At 35.3% G+C, this 25298-nt stretch overlaps 1 protein-coding gene across 3 annotated transcripts in view; it reads right to left on the minus strand.

Moving 5' to 3' along the window:
* Positions 1-3461: 3461 nt before the first annotated feature.
* Positions 3462-25298, minus strand: part of LOC149571271 (uncharacterized) — an 80221-nt gene continuing 58384 nt past the window's right edge. The window contains exons 9-12 of one of the 3 annotated variants that reach the window (XM_089812829.1): positions 16615-16703; positions 4174-4269; positions 3962-4035; positions 3462-3779 (exon numbers count right to left, since the gene is read on the minus strand). In XM_089812829.1, coding sequence (XP_089668955.1) covers positions 4224-4269; positions 16615-16703 — 135 coding nt within the window. In that variant the 3' untranslated portion in view covers positions 3462-3779; positions 3962-4035; positions 4174-4223. Of the gene's footprint in view, positions 4036-4173; positions 4270-16614; positions 16704-25298 lie in introns of all 3 variants that reach the window. The other 2 variants (XM_089812828.1, XM_089812827.1) reach the window with 2 other exon arrangements.

Below are 25298 nucleotides of genomic sequence, written 5' to 3' on the forward strand. Positions count from 1 at the left end.
GCTCTAAATGACACCTACTATATCCATGGTCACTAATGTGTAACATGTGATATAGCTTATTGGTCACCAACTAGAACATGTACCATTTTGATATTTATGGGAAAGAGTTAATTATGCATTGTAGGCTTGTGGATCACCTTATGCAATGGTTATGTAGTTGATTAAGGTGTTTATTCCTTATAATGGTTATATGTATTTAGTTGTGCATTTGGTATGTCCTAACAAGATGACCTAATTTATTACTTGTAATTGGTATAAAGGAAATTTATTTTCCTCATTTGTATTGCATAGGATGTGTATAGGATAACAAATATTGTTGGCAACCTTGATTCTAGAATACCAAAGTAGAGTTGAAGGATTGACAAATAATTTGAGAAGAGGTATGAGTGGAAACTATCATTCCTAGTGGACTTCTATTTTGGCAATTGAGTTACAAATCATTCAATTCATGCTTATTGAATTTATTATCAAGAAATAAAAAATTCTTAACCTTCTTATCCTTTAAGAATTATGCCTAGGTAGTGAGCCTTTTGTTCTTATCAAATCCTAACAAGGTTGTTTTAGCATGAATGATGATGGTATTCCTTTGTGGAAGTGTCCTAAGCATTGGTGAACATGTGATAGCATGGACATGTTGCATTCATGACTGCCTTTGTCATTGATTTTAACATAATAGTAATTTTGTGAAGACTGGAAAAGTAACAGACAAACCATGTACCAGTGCCTACCCCTCGTTTGATTTACAGTTATTATTGTCGAACTCTTTTAGGCCAGCTTTATGTTTATGCTTGATGATCAGTAGCGTTTTCTAGATCGTTGGATATTATTTCATACTCGATTATATGATGAGTTACTTTGGTACTATTTATTTCATGTATGCATGGCAATTCTTTGATGATGATCGTATGCAGTGAATTCCAGTTATTTCACGATGGATTATGTTAAGAAGGTGTTGCAACGTTTCTCTATGGCGAATGCTAAAGCTATCAGCACACCTTTACCTGGTCATTTCAAGTTGACTAAGGAGATGTGTCCAAAGACACAAGAAGAGGACTAATACCTTGGAAGGTACAAATACTTCTAATAGTCCAGTCCACAAAAAATCTTAAAACCCTTAACAACTGCAACCATTTTCTACACATTTTATCCCTTAATTTTGAACAAATGCTAATTTCACACATTGTTTTAGACTGTTCAACTTAGAACTCAACTAAGATTCAAAGTTCAAGCCATGTTTGCTCACATCAAGCCCTGTCTACACATATGTTGCCCAACCCTTCTTAATCAATCCGATGCATTACTATGTACCTATGTATGGAACTAATTTTTGTTTCTCTTCTTGAAGAATCTAATCTTGTAATGATAATTGTGGAATCTGAGAACATTGGGGTATGTAATAAGTTTGTTAGAGGTGGAGCTCATCAAGAAGCTTAAATTGTCTTTGAATCCTTACTTTTAATTTTTGGATACTAACAAAGAATTGCACTACCATGTTTGATGTAAGGGGAAAATGATAATTGGGGCTAGAATCTCAGCCTAGTAACCACCAAGTTGAGGCCTCCCTCAATGAAATTTCAACTACCAGAGGAGACTTCAAAGCCTATGGGTGCAGCACAGGCTGCTACAAAACTAATACATGGCACCCTCCCACTTTACTCACAAAATTGATAGAAGGCCTTTGACAAGTGAGTGATAGGTGAGCGATCAGATGTTGTCATTGACAGCAACATAACTCATTGATATGATCGCTTGTGTTGGCAATCAGTTTTGATATGATATATATGGGAAAAATGTGTAAGTCTAGGAAGGAAACGCGGTATGCAGGACAGTTTTAGTCAGCGACAACTGAGGACTACAATTTTGGGAAGTCAATATATATGATAATATATGAACTACTATTATGGCCGCTTGTGTTAATATGTAATATAGTGCAAGTTATGGTGATATGAATTATAACAGGTCCAGGATGACAGTGTTTCGGGACGGATCTATTGTTCGGATATTTTGGCTTGGCAAATTGAATTGCCTTGCCAATTCAATTGCTTAGTAGTAGTGGGAGGGCATCCAAGGCCTTGACTCTTGGATAGCACGGATTAATATTGTTTTGGTCAGCGTATGAACATGTTTTGTTCAGTGATTGGTGAAGCTGACTAGATAAAAGAATTAAGGTAAAAAGGAAAGTCCTTTTTGGTATGCGAGGATGTGTATGTGTGATATGGTGTTATGTGCGAGCCTTGATGCTGGATCAGAGCAGATGCAAGCTTCACAGACTAATCTGGCGTTGTGATGTTGTATATAGTTCTACTTTTATTGTAATACTTTCTTTTATTGGACTGTGTCCAGAAGGTGGCATTACCTTCACCTTCGAGCAATGAGCTCTCTTTTTGTTTTCTCAACTGCTAACGGTGTTGCAGACCTTGAAGAGGGTCTTGTCTCCTAAAAGGGACTTATGTACTAAATGTAATATAACAACTCCTAACAGGGTCAGGTTCTCTAACAAGGATATGTTAAAATCAGTGCATCATCTTGTGGGTTCAGACCCTGCCTTGGCCAGGGTTTCCTTGAGAAAAAATCTTGCTGTTATGAGTCCCCTTGTGTATGTTTTACTTTCATGCTTTATCATTTCAGTAGTGTTGCTTGATCCTAAAAGGTACCCTCCCACTTTAATCAAAAAACTGATACATGGCACCCTCCCACTTTAATCAGAAAACTGATACATGGCACTCTCCCACTTCACTCAAAAAAAAATTGGAATAATCTGAACAATAAACAAAGGGATATGAAGCATTCTTGCAGCCAGGATTGTACAGGTTTGTGGTGCGATCTCTCTTGATACTTGTAGAGAGAGGTCTAACCATGCCTCTCCACAGTTCAAGAAAACAGTCATTATGCTCTAAAGAAAACTACCTTCCTGAAGAGGGCTGCGTTAAGGTTCCTATCCCCAGAGAATTGTTTAAATCTGCTCCCTCCTCAGCTTCTCCTCTGATAAACCGATCTGCAAACAAACCCCTTGGCTTGCTAACATCCTACCACTTGTACTACTTTTTTGAAAACTGGGCATACAGGCTAGCCCACTATGAGGAAAAAATTTTAATTATGAGTCACCTTTTACAATAACTATGATGCTCTAAACTTAAGTTTCATTAAAGAAAGATTTTCTTGATTTGCATTGTTGATGCAATGCAACCAACTCTCTATAAGGGAAGAAGCGAACCCAAATCCATTTCCAACAAAATCCATATGAAGCAAATGCGGTGTGAAATTAAAGGAAAGATGTTAGAGATACCATATAAAAACTAGCATAGAAGAACTAGTTCAAACTAAATACTATAATGACATCAATACATTAAAACATAAGATACACAAATTTACTTAGAGAAAACAGCTCAACGCTCAAATTGAATCACATGTTGCTTTGAGGAATGATGTGTTGCTTCAAGAGTAACTCCAAACACCACAACAATAAAACGTGATCAGATCCTCTGATTCTTTAACAGGACAAAAAAACACCTTCAACCCTCATTAGCCTCCAATTGAGGAAGAAAATGAGTATGCTAGTAAAATGGTAAATACAGACAAGGTTGGAATGAGTCTTCAGCCCTTGTAGAAGTATGCTCATACTGACTTGTATCTTGAGAAGAGAAGTTAGGGTTGGAAATAATAACTCCAAACAGCTCTGGGAATAAATATTAAAACACAATAGGATCTCCTATAGTTCTGAGAGAGAAAATACATTCAACGCTCATTAGCCTCCAATTCAGGAAGAAGATGAGACTGTTCTGCTAGTAATATACAAACAAAACAGCAAAAATATCAAAACATCCCCAAGGATAACACCCGAAGATTTTGTGGCATTTTCACACATAATTAGCCTACACTTAATGAGTTTGTTTAGATTGCACCAATAGACAAGAAATTTGAGGAAACCCCTCAGTTGAATAAATATATACAAACTACTTACACAACTATCCCAAGGCAAACCTACTCAGAGAATAGTCACATACAATCTGCTCATCAAGGCTGGTTCCATGTAGCCTACAAACAAGAATGTGAGTTTTCTTTGTTAGTATAAAAAGGCAAGAAAATAACAGAAACCCATCATTATTTATTTATAAATACAAACGAATTCACAAAACCATCCCGGGAAGAACTTCAAAGATAATGAACTATAACCTGCTAAGCAGCAATGGTGATTCCACACCATTGAGATATTAAGGTCTCTCTCAGACAGAATAATCTACTGTAATTTGCTTACCCCGAACAAATGATCTGCACCATAGAAGATTTTCCAATGAGATTATAGTGTCAATATAACGTACCATCCAAATCCATCAGAAAGAGTTAACAACTAACTAAGAGAATTTGGCTGGACTGCATGTTATAATCCTAGGCCACCATAATTATTTCTAAACATTATCAATAATCACCAGGGATGAATCCTACAGTCCTGCACTGACATTACAATAGCAAGAATCTACGATCAGGGAAATCAAATCTCAAAATGTTCATCAAAAACACTGTTGCAGCATGCATCAATGCATTAGTTCCCTATTTGTCTTCTTTTTTTTTCCTTGTTTGTATGATCTGCAGAACATCCAAGACATACAAATGCTCGAGGTTCGACCTTTATTGCCTATTTTTTTAATAAAGCATTTAATAGTATATTAATGGTAATGTAGGTATTTAGTTTATTATTTAGTCTTTTAGGTAGTTTCTAATATCTCAGTTAGTTGTTTTAGTATGTTTATATTTCCTTTTTAGAAACTTTCTTCGTTTTTTCCTATATAAGGAGAGTGTGTCTCCCTTTCATAAGCACTCTTGTGACTAATAAAATTCCGTAACACTATTCACTGATTGCCCGATTCATGAAGACCACTATTATTTCTCGTAATGTCAAAGATTGGGCATTTATTGCTCATCTTAAACAGCAACTAGGGAAGACAAATCAATACATGACCATTAAAAAGTGATAAAATAAAAGTGATAGAGAGCCATAAGCTGTATTGCACAAACATCCCTAGACAAACAGAAGATGGTGTCACAAACATAATGGAAGAAAAATTCTCAACATCAGAAGATAATATAATCCAACGTTTTCCTGCTTGTCCATGCAAAATAAAACTCTTGCTGCAAAAGAGCTGCCCTGATATTTTGATAAACTTGTTCCTGCATTGTGAATTAAAGACAAGCATCCTGAATCCTTTCGAATAGATTAAAAGCCCCTGGAATGCCCATGTTTCCTTCTCTTTGAGATTAGCCTACAGGAGCACATGTCAATTTTTGTCCAATAGAGAAAAGGCTGGAAAGCATTATACTAGAATTCATCAGAAGTTAAACCTAAATATTTATATCACATCTAGGGAATTTTGCGAACATGGAAGAATTCTAACATCAGCTGGTACCAGGAAGCACTCCAGTGGGGCATTAAATACAAACATCAGCTTTGCAGCACTCAATGAGACAAATTTGTCATCTGACATTATTAACAAATACTGGAGTTGTTGCATCTGTCTGACACATACATACATGCATACATATTTAGATACAGATATAGATATAGATAAATCATAAAGATATAGATTATCCAAAGCAATATGATGGTTAAACTATATTAGAAATATTAGAAATTTATCTGTAATAAAATAAACCAAAAAATATTCTCCAGCATACTTTCCAAGGGACTAGATGATTTCAGAAAATGATAAAGAAAAAAACTCAAAAATAGATTTTAAAAAAGTGCAAATCCTCTCAAATGAGATCTTCACATTGTGGAACATATCCTTTGATTATTAGTTGTTTTCTTTAATTCCTACATGAATTGACATATTGATACTGTGTATTTTCAAACTCACATCTCCTATCTTGTTAATATTTATACATCCAGATCAGTTTTAAAGGGAGAGTGGCATATCTCTTTATTTTCTCTTCTCTGTTAAAATATTCTGATCCATGTCTTGTACTGCTCTCTTGTAACATCGGGATTTTCTACAACAACTTTCTTCAGTTTTTTACATTATAAAAAAAAAAATCAGCTGAAACTAAAATTCAATCTAGACTAAATACTGAAGTTAAACTGAAACTAAATCTATTCTAATTACTGAATTTTAAAGTTAATCTAATTCAAAAGAGTAAATCTAATCTAATACGGAAATTAAATCTAAATGCTGATATTTAACCTTAATCTGAATTGTTGAAATGAAAAGTTGCATCTAACATGCTAAAAAGAACCATATTATATTTCTATGATACATCTATTTCCAGAAAAAGAAATTTTCAGTTGAAAAATAAAGAACACTAACCTAAAACAAAGATACGTACTGATTTACTTGAGAGACTTTTCCAATTAATTGACCAAGCTCTGACTTTGGTGAGAGGAGAAGCATTCTCGTAGGCTTAACCTCCCAACCGCGGACCTTTTTACTTATCCCCAAAAGTTCTAAATTAATAGAACGGCCCTCCCTACCCTGAGGTCAGGCTTGGGAAGTTCATTGATCCAGTCATCGGAGTACTCAAGTGAGTTGAGGTCCCAACAACTATTCGGTTGAATAACTGAAGCTTCAGGACAACAACGCGATCGTTTTGTTGTGGCAATTTCGCCTTTTATCGCCCTGGCCAGGGATTTCAGAGGTGGGTTTTTATAACCCGATCTCCACCACTCAGCTTGACAACTAATTATCAAAGTGGAATCACATGAACTACTTGCATTAGATTAATTTGTGTATTATCATTTACTGATATCATTCTTGTTTTTCTTTTATCAAATTCATCTACACCTCACACCATCAACAGATCTTTAGATCGGTGTCTTCTCGATGCTTGAACCGTTTCATCTTAAACTTATTTATAAGATTAAGACTCTACATTATCAGAATTTCCTTGGTATTCAGAGTTAATCATTAATACTAGTTGTTTATTTGAGAACAGAACATTTCATGACAAAGTCTACAAATTTTAGACATACATGGTTTGATAAAGGTTTAGTCTATATTCAAAAGGATTTTTGAATTCAATGAAGGTAAACAGTAATATCAGACAATGAATAAGATGAGAGCATAAAGTTTTTATTACATCCATAGTTGGCATAACATCAACTACTTCATTAGCAACCATTTAAACAAGTTCTGTTGGCATTCTTAAATAATCTGGGTGTATGGTAACAGCAAGACTCAATACTATGCATGCAACTCTTATATTTGAATCAACCCGACTCAGAAAGGACAAAACGCGAGTAAAAGTTGGAAGATAAAAACAATTTGTCACATCCTTACTTGGCTTGGCTATGCAAAAGGGTTACTTGATCTTGCTAAGTGACCTCTTCTGTTATCCGCTGGAACCAAAGATCAGAATATGCAAAAATGATTTCGTGGAAGCTCAGAGAATATAACATCGCGGCAAGACAAGATGATATCGCAAGTGATAATGGTAATTGCAGGTTGGTCAATGAATTTTACAGAGTGATAAACGTGAGTGCAGAAGGAGTTTGAGACGGATATCTTAGGATACAAGGCGAATAGTCTTTCTCTAATAAACATACTCAGGTTGCAAAATAGTAGAGTGCTGATACTATGGCGAAACCATGAACAAACGGATATCTTGTTGGTGATGTCCAAAAATGACAAAGAAAACATATAAAAAGATATTGAATGGCTTTTCAGCTTCTACCATTACAAGACTCATATGCGTTTAGAATTCCATCGATTGGAAAAATGAATCGTTGGAACAAAGGTGAAAAAGTCTTATTAATATTATTTAATGTTATATTATTATCTTGGTTAGATTATAATTAAGTAAATACAAGGTGACATTATTGTATTATAGATCCTAATATAATAGTGCCACTTTGCAAATATTTAATTGTGATTTTAATCAAGATAGTGATATAATATTAAATGATATTACTATTTAATAAATAGAGGTAAGAATTTTATTTAATTTTAAAATTTTATTCTATTTTTAGCTCATGTAACTCTCCACTTTGAAATTTGTTGTCAAGCTCTAGCAATCTTGCCATGGCGACTTTTAGATCAAACCTGATATTCCTGATAACTAGGTCATATGATCATCCTATTTCCAGATGACGTCATTTCGTAATGCTTCCCCTCCTTCTCGAGTCTTTATCCTGCAACCTTCAAAACAATCATTCTCGCCAAAACATCAAATTCATAATTCATAATTTGTTAAATAATATCGTTAGGAATTTCATCATAAATACTAACTGATTGAACAACAGCTAAAAACTATTTTCATTTCACATGAACACAACGGCTAAAAACTAAATTCATTTCACATGAACACAACGGCTAAAAACTAAATTCATTTCACATGAACACAACGGCTAAAAACTATATTCATTTCACATGAACACAACGGCTAAAAACTATATTCATTTCATATGAACACAACGGCTAAATTTAACTAACTTAAATTCATATAGTACTTTAGATCGATGCAACGTCTTAAGATAACTGCTTCAATTTCACATGAACATGAATAAATAAAGCAACAGCTATAACTACCATGATGAAACAACGACTAACTTCACTTGAACATGAAAAATTATTTTGGTTCAATGGCTATATTTTAACTAAAAAAAAATTAGGGCAAAAATTGGGATGTAACATACCCACCCCCTTAGGTTTTTCATCGTCCACGATGAAATAATATCAAAGAAAAATAAAAATAAAATTAAAAATAAGAGAAATATTTAGTTTCTAGTTTTTGAAAATAGATAGGGGTATCTTTGAAAGATATCATGATATTCTTCCCACGTAGCATTATCCTCTATATACTGGTCCCACTGGACCTTGCACTGAGTTACTTCTCGATTTCGTAAGCGCAGCTTACGCACCTTGAGTATTCTGGTTGGCTTTACCTCTACCACCCCTGGCTCTCGTATCTGCAACAGCTTCCAATCAATCATGTGTTCATGGTGACTAACAAACTTTTTAAGGTAGGACACATGGAAGACGTTATGGATCCTGGCAAGGGCTGGAGGTAAAGCAATCCTGTAGGCTACTGGGTTAACTATCTCCAAAACTTCAAAGGGTCCCACATATCTGGGGGCCAATTTAGCATTTTTGCCTAATTTAATAGTACTTTTCTGAGGCTTAATTCTTAATAACACCTTGTCCCCTACAGTGAATTCTCTGGGTGTTCTTTTCACATCAGCATAACTTTTTTACCTGTCATTAGCTTCCTTCAATCTCTGACGGATTTGAAGTACTTGTTCTTCCATTTCTAGAAGCATTTTCCGCCCAACTATAACTCTGTCTTCTAATCGATTCCAGCTTACTGGGGTTCTGCACTTACGGCCATACAAGGCTTCAAAAGGTGTCATTTTTAATCGAAGACTGATATGAATTGTTGTATGCAAATTCAACCAAAGGCAGATACGTTTCCCATTGATAATGTTGGTCCATGCAATAAACCCTTAGAAGATCCTCTAATGCCTGATTAACTCGCTCTGTTTGACCATCTGTCTCAAGATGATACGCTGAACTTATATTCAATTTAGTGCCCAAGGCGGAGAATAGTGTCTGCCAAAATCTAGAGTTATTCTTGTATCACGATCTGAAATAATTTTCTCTGGTACCCCATGTAATCTGAAAATTTCTTTTATGAACTTATGGGCTATCTCGGATGCTCCATCGGATAAATTACCTAGAATAAAATGTGCTACCTTAGTCAATCTATCAACCACGACCAAAATACTATTATGTCGATTCCGGGTCATAGGCAACCCCTGTACAAAGTCCATGGATATTACTTGCCATTTCCATTCAGGTACCTCATTTGGATGTAAAAGTCCTGTTGGGTATCTATGTTCCACTTTCACCTTCTGACACTCTAGGCAACTTGCTACAAACTCAATTATCTCTTTTTTCATTCCCTTCCAAAAGTATGAAGGTTTTATATCTGATAACATTTTCGTGACTCCTGAGTGTCCTAAATATGGAGCTGAATGATACTCCCATAGAATTAATCTACGTAACTCAGATTGATTGGGCACATAAATCCTGTGGCGATATCTCAACAATCCATCTTCCTCTAAATTAAAATCTGAATATTTGGGGTCTTGTGGATCTCTAATAAGTGCCAAACTGATTTCTACATAAAAATCATCATGCTCCAAATGCTGTAAAATCTGATCCCTCAATTGAAATTTTACCTTAGTCATTGCTGAAATATGCCTTCTTCGACTTAAGGCATCGACAACCTTATTTTCCTTTCCCTTAATGTAGCTTATGTCAAATACATAATCTGCTAAGAACTCTAACCATCTCCTTTGCCTAGCATTCAAATTTTATTGAGTAAAAATATATTTTAAACTTTGATGATCAAATCGAAGTTCAAAGGGTTTTCCAATTAGATAATGTCTCCACATTTGTAAAGCATAGACTATGGCTGCTAATTCCAGATCGTGTGGTGCATAATTTTGTTCATAATTCTTCAATTTTCTAGACTCATAGGCAATGACTTGTCCCTATTGCATTAACACATCCCCTAATCCTTCACCTGAAGCATCAGTGATTACCACGAATGGTTTCTGTGGATCGGGTACTCTTAAAATAGGTGCAATAGTCAGTTTTTCCTTCAGAAACTCAAAAGCTAATTGACATTTTTCTATCCAAATAAATTTCTTTCCCTTTCTTTGAAGTGTTGTGATTAGATAAGCTATTCTTGAAAAGTTTCTGACAACTTTCCTGTAAAATCCAACTAACCCCATAAAACTCCTAACTTCGGACACGTTTCTAGGTATTGGCCATTCTTTGATCGCTTTAATCTTGATGGATCTACTGCTATGCCTTGTGCTGAAATTATGTGTCCTAGATACTGAATTTCCTTCTGGTAGAAAGCACACTTTGATAATTTCCCATATAATTTATGTTCTCTAAGTCTCTGTAGTACTATCTCTAAATGTTGTTGATGTTCTTCTTCATTTCTAGAATAAATAAGAATATCATCTATGAATACCAACACAAATTTATCTAGGCAATTGCGAAATATACTGTTCATTAAATTCATGAAGGCTGCAGGGGCATTAGTTAATCCAAACGGTAGCACTGTAAACTCATAATGTCCATATCTAGTCCTGAAGGCAGTTTTGTGTATGTCTGCTTCCTTAATTCGCAGTTGATGATATCTTGATCTCAAATCAATTTTCGAGAACACAGTCGCACCCTTCATTTGATCAAATAGATCATCTATCCTAGGTAATGAATATCGATTTTTGATGGTGACCTTATTAAGCATCCGATAATCTATACATAGCCTCATGGTTTCGTCCTCCTTTCTTACGAATAATACAGGGGCTCCCCATGGTGAGACACTGGGTCGAATCATTTTCTTATCCAACATATCCTGTAATTGAATCTGTAATTCCATAAGTTCTATGGTGGTCATCTTGTACGGGGCTCTGGATATAGGTTCTGCTCCTAGTACTAAATCTATGGAGAAGTCAAATATCCGAGAAGGGGGTAGTCTAGGAAGTTCCTTAGGAAACACATCTTGATAGTCTTTTAGATAGGGATATTTTTCTTCAAATGATTTTTGTTTAATTTCCCCATCTTCATAAATATAATCATCTTCGAATGTAGCTTCCCTTAAATCTTCAACTTTTACTGTGAATATTTCACAACCTTTTCTTCCATACTTCTTAAGCTGCATTGCTGAAATCTGTTGGGCTCTTATTTTATGTTTGACCCCTGAAATACTTGTAGGCCTGCCTTGGTCATCCACACAACTTATTGTTTTGGCGAGGCAATCTACCTTAGCTTTGTGTTCGCTAAGCCAATTTATTCCTATGATAATGTCATAAGATCCTAATGGTGCTACGTATAAATTTAGTTCTGTGGAGAAGTTTGGAAAGTCAACCTGGGCTTCGAACAGGCATTGCTCTACCCTAGCCCTTGTCTGGTTTGCATATTCGACTGTCCACGGTTTTGCCATAAAACCAGATCTTTTTGAAAGTTTACTTAATAATTTAGGTGAAATAAAACATTCTGTTGCTCCAGTATCAATAAGAATAGTTACGAGGTTACCATAAATCTTACCCAGTGTTTCAATGGGGCCTATTTGTTGCTCTGCCTATTGGTTATCCTAGGCTGCATGAATTCTTTGTTGAAAAACCTGTTGTTGTTGCGGCAAGGATGGGCATTGTTGCTGATTGAGGTTAGGCATTGTCTTTTAAAATGATTTCTTTTACAAATGAAACAACCTCCTGGTGGTCCTCTTTTCTCATTATTCCTGTCATTTTTGTTTATATGAAGATTTCCTTGATTATCTCTAGTTCCACTGCTTCTATTTTCAAGTTTGTTATTCTTAAGGTCCTTAAAATGTTTCCTTGGTGGTCCAGATTCAGCACTTTCTGAATTCCAATTGGTCTTTCTCTTGCTGTCCCAAATAGAATCATCTTTTTTAACCTTACGCTCTTGGCGCACAGCTTTTTCCAAAGCTTCTTCCATGGTTCGTGTAGCTAGGACATCTACGGCTCCCCCTATTCTATTATTCAATCCCATAATAAACTTTCTTACTTTTAGATTGGTATCCAGTTGGTAAGGGGGTACGTACTTAAGCAGTCTAGTCAATTTCTCCTAATATTTATGAACTGACATTTCCCCCTATTTCAAATTCTGAAACTCCATGAGCTTCTGGTCATAGAAGGTTTAAGGTAGCCACCGTGTTCCAAATATGCTAACAAACTTTTCCCAAGTTATGTCAGTAGATATAATGTTCAATTCTACCTTTGTGTTTCCCCACCAAGTTGCTGCCTCCCCAGTGAATTGATATATACCCCAAACTGCCTTAGAGGTCTCTGAAAAGTTCTGAATCTCAAAGTATTGTTCCATCTCCGTCAACCACGCCTCGGCTTCCTCCCCTAATTCAGTATCACAGAACTTAGGAGGTTTAATTTTCTTAATATCAGCTGATAAGTCAGCCACAATCTCCTTTTTCTTCTGTTTATCAGTTTGCTTAGGGGAGGGAGTCCTATTACGTTCTGAGACTTCAGTCTCAACTCTGGGTGTCTCTTGCATATCCTCGCGATGTTGCCCTCTCTGGGCTGCCATCTCACTCATTCTTTTATCTATTGCTTCTAGTTTCAATTGTGTTTCTTAAAGAATTTGAAGTAATAACTCATTAGAGGTTTGTTGATTCTCTCGAACTATTTCTCTATTTTCCACATCCTCGTTGTTATTCATGTTGTATTTCAGAAGTTCAACCTGTTAGTTTACACAGTTAATTTTAGTTTTTGTTGCTCAAAAGAAAAGTTTAATCCCCATTGTTTGCCAAGATTTTTTTTTTTTTTTTTTTAATTTATTTATTGCACAACTATGCAAATCTTTAATTACAAATCATATCCATTGCTCGACAAAGCAAATTTACAAAATTCTATCTATTGCTCGACAAAGCATAATTGCAAAAACATATCAATTGCTCGACAAAGCAAAAATCTTTATTAACATTGCTCAACAAAGCAAACCTTTATTTACAAAAATTCCTCTAATGAGGTTGCCTACATTCATAGAATATGTTTATTTTTGTTTTGCAACTTCTAGCTTAGTTTGGTACATGTCTCGTACCATCCAAGATCTATGAAAATGAAGGAGAGGATTGCTATGCTGAGCGTTCCAAATCTAAATCAATTTGTTCCTGTATGCTGCCTTCTTGGCCGAGGTCCATTGAATCCTTTCCTTCTTCATTCGTTGTATGGCTTGATACATAGTTTCATCGTCTCGAGGCTCAGAGCAACAAGAATAGTCATACTTAGTCATATTTTTTATGAGGTAAGGAAATATAGGATGTCGGGTTTTCTTGCGAGGTGTTCTATGTACTAGCATCCTGTATTTGTATTCATCTTTATTAGATTTCATGAACATGATGAGCCCCGGGTTCAATGTTGAACCCAGTGCTCTGATACCATATGTAACATCAGGATTTTCTACAACAACTTTCTTCATTTTTTACATTATAAAAAAAAAACCAGCTGAAACTAAAATTCAATCTAGACTAAATACTGAAGCTAAACTAAAACTAAATCTATTCTAATTTAAAAGAGTAAATCTAATCTAATACGAAAATTAAATCTAAATGTTGATATTTAACCTTAATCTGAATTGTTGAAATGAAAAGTTGCATCTAACATGCTAAAAAAAAACCATATTATATTACTATGATACATCTATTTCCAAGAAAAGAATTTTTCAGTTGAAAAATAAAGAACACTAACTTAAAACAAGGATACGTACTGATTTACTTGAGAGAATTTTCCAATTAATTGACCAAGCTCTGACTTTGGTGAGAGGAGAAGCATTATTGTAGGCTTAACCTCCCAACCACAAACCTTTTTACTTATCCCCACAAGTTCTAAATTAATAGAACGGCCCTCCCTACCCTGAGGTCAGGCTTGGGACATTCATTGATCCAGCCATCAAAGTACTCAGGTGGGTTGAGGTCCCAACAGCTATTCGGTTGAATAACTGAAGCTTCAAGACAACAACGCGATCATTTTGTTGTGGCAATTTCGCCTTTTATTGCCCTGGCCAAGGATTTTAGAGGTGGGTTTTTATAACCCGATCTCCACCACTCAGCTTGACAACTAATTATCAAAGTGGAATCACATGAGCTACTTGCATTAAATTAATTTGTGTATTATCGTTTACTAATATCATTCTTGTTTTTCTTTTATCAAATTCATCTACACCTCAGACCATCAATAGATCTTTAGATCGGTGTCTTCTTGGTGCCTAAACTGTTTCATCTTAAACTTATTTATGAGATTAAGACTCTACATTCTCAGAATTTCCTTGGTATTCAGAGTTAATCATTAATACTAGTTGTTTATTTGAGAACAGAACATTTCATGACAAAATCTACAGATTTTAGACATACGTGGTTTGATAAAGGTTTAGTCTATATTCAAAAGTATTTTTGAATTAAATGAAGGTAAACAGTAATATCAGACAATGAATAAGATGAGAACATAAAGTTTTTATTACATCCATAGTTGGCATAACATCAACTACTTCATTAGCAACCATTTAAACAAGTTTTGTTGGCATTCTTAAATAATCTGGGCGTATAGTAACAGCAAGACTCAATACTATGCATGCAACTCTTATATTTGAATCAACCCGACTCAAAAAGGACAAAACGCGAGTAAAAGTTGGAAGATAAAAACAATTTGTCACATCCTTACTTGGCTTGGCTATGCAAACGGGTTACTGGATCTTGCTGAGTGGCCTCTTCTGTTATCTGCTGGAACCAAAGATCAGAATATGCAAAAATGATTTCGTGGAAGCTCAGAGAATATAATATTGCGGCAAGACAGGATGATATCGCAAGTGATAATGGTAATTGCAGGTTGGTCGATGTATTTTACAGAGTGATAAACATGACTGCAGAAGGAGTTTGAGACGGATATCTCAGGATACAAGGCGAATAGTCTTTCTCTGATAAACAAATGCGGGTTGCAGAATAGTAAAGTGCTGATACTATGGCGAAACCATGAATAGACGGATATCTTGTTGGTGATGTCCGAAAACGACAAAGAAAACATATAAAAAGATATTGAATGGCTTTTTAGCTTCTGTCGTTACAAGACTCATATGCATTTAGAATTCCATTGATTGGAACAATGAATCGTTGGAACAAAGGTGAAAAAGTTTTATTAATATTATTTAATGTTATATTATTATCTTGGTTAGATTATAATTAAGTAAATGCAAGGTGACATTATTGTATTATAGATCCTAATATAATAGTGCCACTTTGCAAATATTTAATTGTGATTTTAATCAAGATAGTGATATAATATTAAATGATATTACTATTTAATAAATAGAGGTAAGAATTTTATTTAATTTTAAAATTTTATTCTATTTTTAGCTCATGTAACTTTCCACTTTGAAATTTGTTGTCAAGCTCTAACAATCTTGCCATGGCAACTTTTAGATCAAACCTGATATTCCTGATAACTAGGTCATATGATCATCCCATTTCCGGATGACCTCGTTTCGTAATGCTTCCCCTCCTTCTCGAGTCTTTATCCTGCAACCTTCAAAACAATCATTCTCGCCAAAACATCAATACATAATTCATAATTTGTTAAATAATATCATTAGGAATTTCATCATAAATACTAACTAATTGAACAACGGCTAAAAACTATTTTCATTTCATATGAACACAACGGCTAAAAACTAAATTCATTTCACATGAACACAACGGCTAAAAACTATATTCATTTCACATGAACACAACGGCTAAAAACTACATTCATTTCATATGAACACAACGGCTAAATTTAACTAACTTAAATACATATAGTACTTTAGATCGATGCAACGTCTTAAGATAACTGCTTCAATTTCACATGAACATGAATAAATAAAGCGACGGCTATAACTACCATGATGAAACAACGACTAACTTCACTTGAACATGAAAAATTATTTTGGTTCAACGGCTATATTTTAAATATAAAAAAATTAGGGCAAAAATTGGGATGTAACATCTTTGACCATATGGTACTCTCACTATAATAAACTGAATACGAACCAAATTAAAGTCCAGTAGAGAATAAAGCTAAGGCAATAAACAACTTTGACAGCAAACCTGTGTAAAAGGCGCTTGGCTGACACAGCTTCCAATAAAGTTGAGAATGTTATAGTGAACACATCCTCTTTTTCTTCCTTCTTAACATCCTGTTAACAAACAAGCAAGATACAATTTTAGAGCACATAACAGAAGGTATTGGACATTGACATTCTCTCTTTCCTCCATGATATCCTGTTACCCACAAACAGTATACTAGAACAGAACATTTAAGAGAGAATGATCAACCTAGATACGTTTAGTACATTCATTGCTAGCTTGAGGCTATATATAATTCTATGAAATTATTTAAATTGGAAAACATTTTCCCATCTGATTTATAAAAGACATGATACTATATACCATACATGCACTTATTGCCAATTTATTGACAATAAGTGATTTTATCGAAATAAAATCAGTGTGGCAATGAACTGCTACATTTTAGCGCCAATTTTTATCACTGATATATTGCGAACTTATCGCCGATTTATCGGCAATAAGCCCTTTATTTATCAACCGCAGTCACTAAATAGGGATGCTGACAACACAAAAGGCCATATTGCTGTTTGGGCAAAAAATAAACTTCCACGTCTTTGAAAAGTGATTACCAAGAATTTAGAGTGATTTTTAGTGGATTTGAAAAGGTTTTTGAAGCAAAATCAGATTCACAAATAAGTTTCAAAAAAAAAAAAATTTAATCATTTTTTCTCTTTGTTAAATCTAAGTTAATAGAAACTTTATAACAGTCTTTCCTAAGTACTCAAATTGTTTTAGCGCATAATGAGCAAGATTTAACACCAAAATTTTAGATTTTTAAATTTTTTCATAGTTTTCTCAAGAATATCATATTTTATTGAAAACTTCAAACACTTTATTTTCTTTAAGTTTCAACTATGCTTAAAATTATTTAAACTAATTTAGTTCATTTGCTATATTTTTTTATTGAAATAATATTAATTTGTGGTTTCAATTTGTGTGTGTAGATTGAAATTCGATTAAAATGGAAAATAGAGATTCATTCACAACTAGGTCAGCTACGGGGTCTAATAGTGCCTCAGTATGTAGGCACGCATCCTTAAGGGGCTAGAGATAAGGTTTGAAGTATGTCTAGGACTTTGCATAAAGTGTGAAAAAATACCGCTTAAATACCACCTTGCAGACATCACAAAGCATGACACGAAATTTTTTGAGGCAACCACAAAAGGTATAAAACAAGAAATGAATGGCTTGCTCACTGCCTAAGAAGAGAAAAATTGCAAATAAAAAGGGCAAAACTAGCCATGAGGACAGCAATTTTTGAGTCTCAAGGTATTACAGCCAACCTTGAAGAAGCAACATTTAAGGGCACATCGGGCTCTATTCATGGCCTATGTATCCACAAATCCAGTATCCTCTGCTTCTTCTAGTAGAGCACCACCATCAGTGCCATAGTCATCTTCTATAGATAGATTTTTTGTTCACAATAATGCACCTAAAGTATAGACATCATTGGAGGGTACTGGGTGGAATAGCAATGTGCATTGGCAAGTAAATATTGCTTGTGCTTATTTCTGGGACTTCAACAACATCCCCTTCAATGTTGCAGAAAATCCATATTGGCTGAATTTTGTTACCTGAATTCCTGTGCGGGAGAAGGTTACAAGGTACCTTCTCGTCCACACTTGTATGGGAAGTTAGTTCACTTGTCTTAATTTTTAAATGTTTTACTTTTAACTTTCAACTTTAGTTTTGAATTTTGAAAGCTTACATTGACTTTCGATTTTTAGAGTGTAGACTAAAGTTTTTCTTTTTATATTAACTACTTATTTTTTGTTGAATGTAAGTTATTTTTTAATCAAAATTGTGTACTTAACGTTTATTTAACTTCATAATTGTAGATTGCTTACAAATGCAGTTTCTAGGGCCAATGAAGAGGTAGAAGAGAAAAAAATACAGTAGAAACAATGTAGCTGCACCCTTCTTTCAGATGGATGGACGGATGGCAAAAACCGCACCATCCTTAATTTTTTTATTTCTTGCAAGGATGACATGGTGTTCATGAAATCTGTAGATGCCTCCAACAGGGTGAAGACTATTGAAACTTGGGATCTGATGGTAGAGCAAGTTGTAACGGAGGTGCGAATTGATAATGTGGTGCAAATCATAACCGACAGTGCAGCACAAGTCCTTGACCTTCTTTTGGAGGAAATAAAAATGCTAGATTGGGTGAGAGCGTTATAGAGGATGCAAGAAAGATCACAAAATACATCCATAATCACTAATGAGTTCTTCGCTTGGTGAAAGAACACATACAAGAGTTGGTAAGAAAGGGAAACCAAAATTTTGCAACATTTTTCGTATTGTTGCAAAGTATTCTTACTTCTTTGACAGCTTTGAAGCAAATGTTTGAGAGTCAAGCATGACTAGACTCAATTTTTTTGAAGAAACCTAATGGAGAAACTGTTGTATACACTGTCTTCAACAAACAATTTGCACAAAGAGCTAAGGAAATTGCAAAGGTAACTTGGAAACTTCAAAAGTTGAATTTATTTGTTTTGTATTCAAGTCTTTCATTATTAATTTGAAACTCTAGTGATTATTTTTAATCATTTTCTACTTTTCAATTGTAGGTGTCAGAACTCTTGGTTAGAATTCTTTGCTCAGTAGATGGGGATCAAACCCCAACTAGGCATCTTTATGAAGCCATGAATAGGGCCAAAGAGGCTATCAAAAATTACCACAAAGGGGGCAGACTCAAATTTGACCCCATATGGGAAATTATTGATGGAAAGTGGAACAATCAGCTCCACCAACCTATTCATGCGGTGGGGTACTTCCTCAACCCTCATTTTGCTTCTCTCCATCCTACTTGGATCCCAATGAAAAGGTCGTAGAGGACCTCACTAGATGCATGCAAAGGATTATACTTGAAGTTGAGCTGAAAGGCCTCATTTATTTTGGAATGGACACGTATCAAAATACAAGGGGCAAGCTATTCACATAGTGGAGAGAGGAAGCACTCAAACCCCAGGTGCAATATTTGGATTTTTGGAGTCTTTCATATGATGATAAGTAGATAAAAACTAAAATATGTTTTCACATTGCTTACTAACTCTGATATTTTGCAGATTCTTGGTGGCAAAGTTGGGGTGGAAATGTCCTAAATCTGCAAAGAATTGCCCTTTGAATCTCATGTCAGCCTTGTAGTTCTTCCAGTTGTGAGTGCAATTGGAGCTTGTTGTAGGTCATCCATGTAAAGAAGATAAGTTAGTGCAAAACGCCTCAATGACTTTGTCTTAGTGCAATGTAGCCTTTGGTTGTGCACAAGAAAGGTAGAGGAAACACTAGTTGATCCACTTGATTTGGATGACTTAGATCTTTAATATGATTGGACATTAGAGGATTAGCCTCCATTGTTTACAGAGAATGAAATCTACGATTTGGAGGGACAAGCTATGTAGGGTGGATTCCCAGTGGGATTGGATGACATTCAGGAGGATGAGGAGGATGATATGGTTGATGATGACAAATCATTCCACTTCCAACACTATTTGCATCTAGGATGGAGGTTAAGTCACTACGAGTTGTGCAGAGGGAGGAGGCACAGCCGCAATGAACTTCTAGGACTAGACCCCTACCCCTCCAATAATTTTTATTAGAACTATTGGAAAGGCAAAGAGGCCAATATAGACTATTTTGATGTTGTACTCTTATTTACTTATACTTTTACAAAGACAATTTTCTATGTTTAATTTGCTTCAAAGTTCACACTATCACTACCAGCCATCAACATTCCACATTAGGGTGCCATTTTGTACCCTATTTTTATTTAAATATATCTAGACTCAGCTTGTTTATTTTGTTTACTCATTCACTAACACATTAGATGCAACTCTTTATTGAATCTTGATATTAAAAAAAAAAAATTATAATTAAATATAAGCAATTTTTTAAGTGTCGATAATTACCAATTAATGTCCTATTTTTGGCCCTTGGCAACAAGTTGCCAATAAAGATATTTTTGACTATGGTATATAACATCTACTACAAAAGATACTTCAATATCAAAATTTTAAAATGATCATGTCAGGAATCTGTTTTTTTGGGCAGAAGCCCTTTGTGTGGCCCTCCTCCTTACAATCCATACACCACAATTCCCCTTTCATTGAGTCAAGATTTTTTTTCAAATTTTTAAATTCCTTCATCATCTGTGACATATCCTTCTGCAACGCTCGAACTTTCTTACTTGATTCTTCGTCGTTGCTGCTACTTTTGGAAGATGAATCCTCTGAGTCCAACAATTTGTGTTTCTTATTTTTGCTCATTTTTTGCTCACTCAACAGATCCATCACTTGATTATACGCATTTGTGTACAATGTTGGAGGTACAATCTTCATTTTCTTCTTTAGTGCTGGCCGTAACCCTTCAACAAACCATTGTTTCTTTAATCCGTCAGCCGATGGGCTCCCCCTCTTCCCCACCAACTCTTTCAGCCTTCTTGCATATACACGGATCATTTCATTCTTTCCTTGCTTTGTATTGTATATTTTTGCTACAATTTAGTTATCGTCCCTTAGCAGTTGGAACTTTGCTATGAACTCCTTCCTAACTTATGCCCATGTAGTTAATTTCTGTGGATCGACATCCGAAAACCAATCAATTGCTACACCCCGTAGGGGCTGGAAACTATCGGACCCAGTCATCTTGGTCCGTTACACCGTTTGCCGTCCATATTGTTTCACATATCTTGCAATGTCTGATCGGATCTGTCGTCCCATCACCGTTGAACTTCGGCAATTTTTCCTTTGGTCCTACCATTGCTACTTTCTTCCGATTCTATGGTACTTGTTGTGTACCTGCATTGCTTTGAGTACCCGCACTGTTCTGAGTACCTGCGTTGTTCTGAGGACCCGCATTGCTCTGCGCAACCGTGTTGCTTTGAACAATCGCCCTACTTTGGACAACCGCATTACCCGGTGAGAATAGATCTTCCTCAAGCGAAATTGTTCGATTCTCTGCTTGTATCCATTCGTCGGATGTATTGGGAACGAAGAGTTCACTCCACACTCGTGCTCTTTTGGCACTTCAAGCCGTGCGAGTTACTTCCCTTCCATTTGGATTCTCTACCCTCGACGTATACAAGTTAAGGAACTCCTGCCTTGTCTCTTCCACCAAATTCAATCGCTGTTGAGTCTCTTCTAGCAATTCGTCGGCACTCCTCAATCTGCTAGGTAAATGCACTCCCTCCGTCTGTGCTCCTTCACCCCCTCGGTGTCTGTCGATAAGTTGCTGAAGCTTTTGTCTGCACTCCGCCTATTGTGCTAAAATTAAAACTTCCTGTGTTGTGCGTATTTCATCCTTATCTTCTATCTTATTCCTATCTTTGTTAAGCAGATTCGGCAATAATCTTCATAACACTTCGTTCCAGGTTCGACTGGCAATGGTGCCAAATGTTTACCATACAGGGTAAACGGATACTTATCGCATGTAGTACAGTAAGATATAACAAAAAATAGATACTTTATTCATATACACAATATGCACTCCAATGCTTACAATATGATTATGATGATGATCAATAGTCCCTTCCGGACGGTGTACATATACTTCCCCGAAGAGGTGACTCAACCGTCACGCGCCCTTTCGGATACACTTCTACCCATCAACTACAATATGAATTTACCAACAACAAACTGTCAATCTCGTCAGACTGAGAACAGACATTTGTCCAGAAACATGGAACAAAAACGTTGAAATTACCAAAGTCATTTGTTACTAGTCAGTCATCTAATCAAGAACATAGAAAACACATGCCAAGGTTGTTCGTCAGTGGTAATTAGTAGACCGTGCCTATTGTCATTCACATCAACTACTTTCAATTGAGAGAACCGGCAGCCACATAAGACAAAGAACTAACATCTTGCAGAGGGTAAAGATTCATCAACGTACTTGTTTGGATCTTAAGTGATTCATAGAATCATAAATAGATAAAAGCATGATATATGTTAATCAATAAATCAATGAATATAAATTTGAATTTAGATAAATCTGATATTAAATCAACATGGTATCAAAGCAGGTCTATGAGACGATTCTGATCAGATTTATTAGTTTAGTGCACTTAAATTCCTTATCTATCAAATGGTAAGTAGTATGAAGGTAGAGGATAGACTTGAGGGTGACCTAAATTACGCAGGGTGGAAATTACGAATGAAATTAACCCTAAAAGAGAATGATCTAAAGGAATTTATTGAAAAATTTGACCAACCACCAAAGGGAAGTGATGAATTGTATAAATGGGAGAATTATAACACTAGAGCCATGAAATTGATTGTGGGAGGTTTTAAGGATCATCTACTTCCTATTATTTCTGAATTAGACACAGCACATGAAATGTTTAAAGCACTTCAAGAAATGTTTGAGATAAACAATACCACTAGAATTGTAACTCTGAAAGACAATCTCTCCAACATTAAGATGAACAAAGGAGAATCTATCACTTCATATTTCATGAGGACAACAGAACTAAGGAACCAACTTTTTACGATTGGTCACATCTATGATGAGAAAGAATTAGCCATGATTGCTCTAAAGGGACTGCCACCATCATAGAAAAATTTTAGACAAGGAGTATGCGCTCATTCCAAGCTTCCTAAACTTGCTCAACTAAAGGTTGACTGCATACAAGAGTAGTGCATGTTAAATGTCTCAAGATGATACTTCTACTAGAGTGATGTTCAAGCTCTCACAACCAAAGTTGACAAAAGGAAGAAACCTAAATTCAAAGGGAAAAGGAAACATATAGATTACTCTAAAATACAATTCTTTAGATGTGACAACTATGGTCACTTAGCATCTCAATGCCCTAATAGACTGAAACATCAAGCATCATTTGTCGAAGTCAACAATCCGGATATAGATTCAAAGAGAAAATATCCATAACATGTGAGAAATATCGGACTAAGAGGGAGCTCTTTATTTTTCTTATCATCTTCATCAAACTGTAAAATAAATGTGAAACGCTTTCAAGTAAACTTGGCATGGTTGCAATTGCTGAGATAGAGTCTCAGAATATTGTAATATTTTTTTTTATAAATATAACTTTAAAATCACATTTATTTGTTTGTATTTTCAATACATACTAAGAGTTATGTGCCTTGATCTTTTCTTTTGAGAATGTTATTGCAGGAAGAGGGAGTCTGATACTTATTCAAAGGCAATCTTGAACGAGGAGATTATTCAAACGGAGTTCAAAAGTCTTTGTGAGTGACTATGATTTTAATGGGCCTATCCCCTGTGTACATCATGAGGAACTGACAACTTCCAAATGATCATCACTTGTATTTGCAAAAGTTATTGAAAGGTGATCTTACAATAACTTAATTTTCTATTATGATGGTTATCTTACGATGTCTATGCAAATCATGATAGATTATACCTTGCATGGTGGATGTTTATATGGTCATGTGAATGCGTGTGCACATACCTCATAAACATTTTTGAGTATATGGTGAATATCATGAACTTGATGTTCAAGAGGCCATTATTCACAATACTTGGTGAATATCTTGCAACTCGACATTCTGGAGGTCATTACTCAGAGTATTTGGCGAATATCATATATTGATATTCTGGAGACGAATACTCAAATGTGATATCAAAATGGTCAATATCATGTGTTAATATTCTGCAGACCATTACCTTTTTGAGTACATGGTGAATATCAAGAGTTGATATTTTGGAGAGCATTACTCAGAGTATTTGGTGAGTATCATATGTCGATATTCTGAAGGCCAACACTCATGATATCTAATGTGATATCAAAATATGGTGGAAATTTCTGATCAAAGATTCTCCTTATCTGTCATTTCTAAATGTTACCAATGGTGTAACATCAATACATGTGTTTATTCTTCTAAACTAAGAGCTAGTGTTAATGTGTTAATTCTATCAGTTTAGAAGAATAAACACATGTATAGAGATATAAAGAATATTACAATTATGAATATCTGTTCTGACCGACTGATTAAGTTGACTACCCAAATAATTACTGACCAAATAATTAAACATTGTCCTGGGCATTGATTAATATAATGTTGAGTTTTGCTTAATATGGTAACTCACGACTCCAAGAGTCACGTACCTGATGGGACATGAATCCACAGTGGAGTCACTCCCATCGGGGACGTGACTCCCCAAACCTATATGAATAAGATAAGACATCGACCTGATCAAGAAAACAACAAACACAAAATACTCCACGTCTTCAGTTATCTTCACAGGTTGACGTACCTTCATCTGCAGCCTTAAGCAGTCCTTTGCAGTCAAATGCAGTGAGTACATTGCCGCCATCACCAACAACTGTCAGTCTCATCAGACTGAGAACAGACATTGTGCAGAAACATTGACCGAAAACGTTGAAATTACCAAAGTCATTTGTTACTGGTCAATCATCTAATCAAGAACACAGAAAACACATCCAATGTTCCAGGATTCTTCGTCAGTGGTAATTAGTAGACCGTGCCTATTGTCATTCACATCAACTTCTTTCAACTGAGAGTACCGTCAGCCACATAATACAAATTACTGACATCTTGCAGAGGGTAAAGATTCATCAACGTACTTGCTTGGATCTTAAGTAATTCATAGAATCATAAATATATAAAAGCATGATATATGTTAATCAATAAATCAGGGAATATAAATTTGAATTTAGATAAATC

Source organism: Cupressus sempervirens, chromosome 2 (genome assembly GCF_028749045.1).
Source record: "Cupressus sempervirens isolate cs-2001-9-10 chromosome 2, ASM2874904v1, whole genome shotgun sequence".
NCBI classification, from domain to species: Eukaryota; Viridiplantae; Streptophyta; class Pinopsida; order Cupressales; family Cupressaceae; genus Cupressus; species Cupressus sempervirens.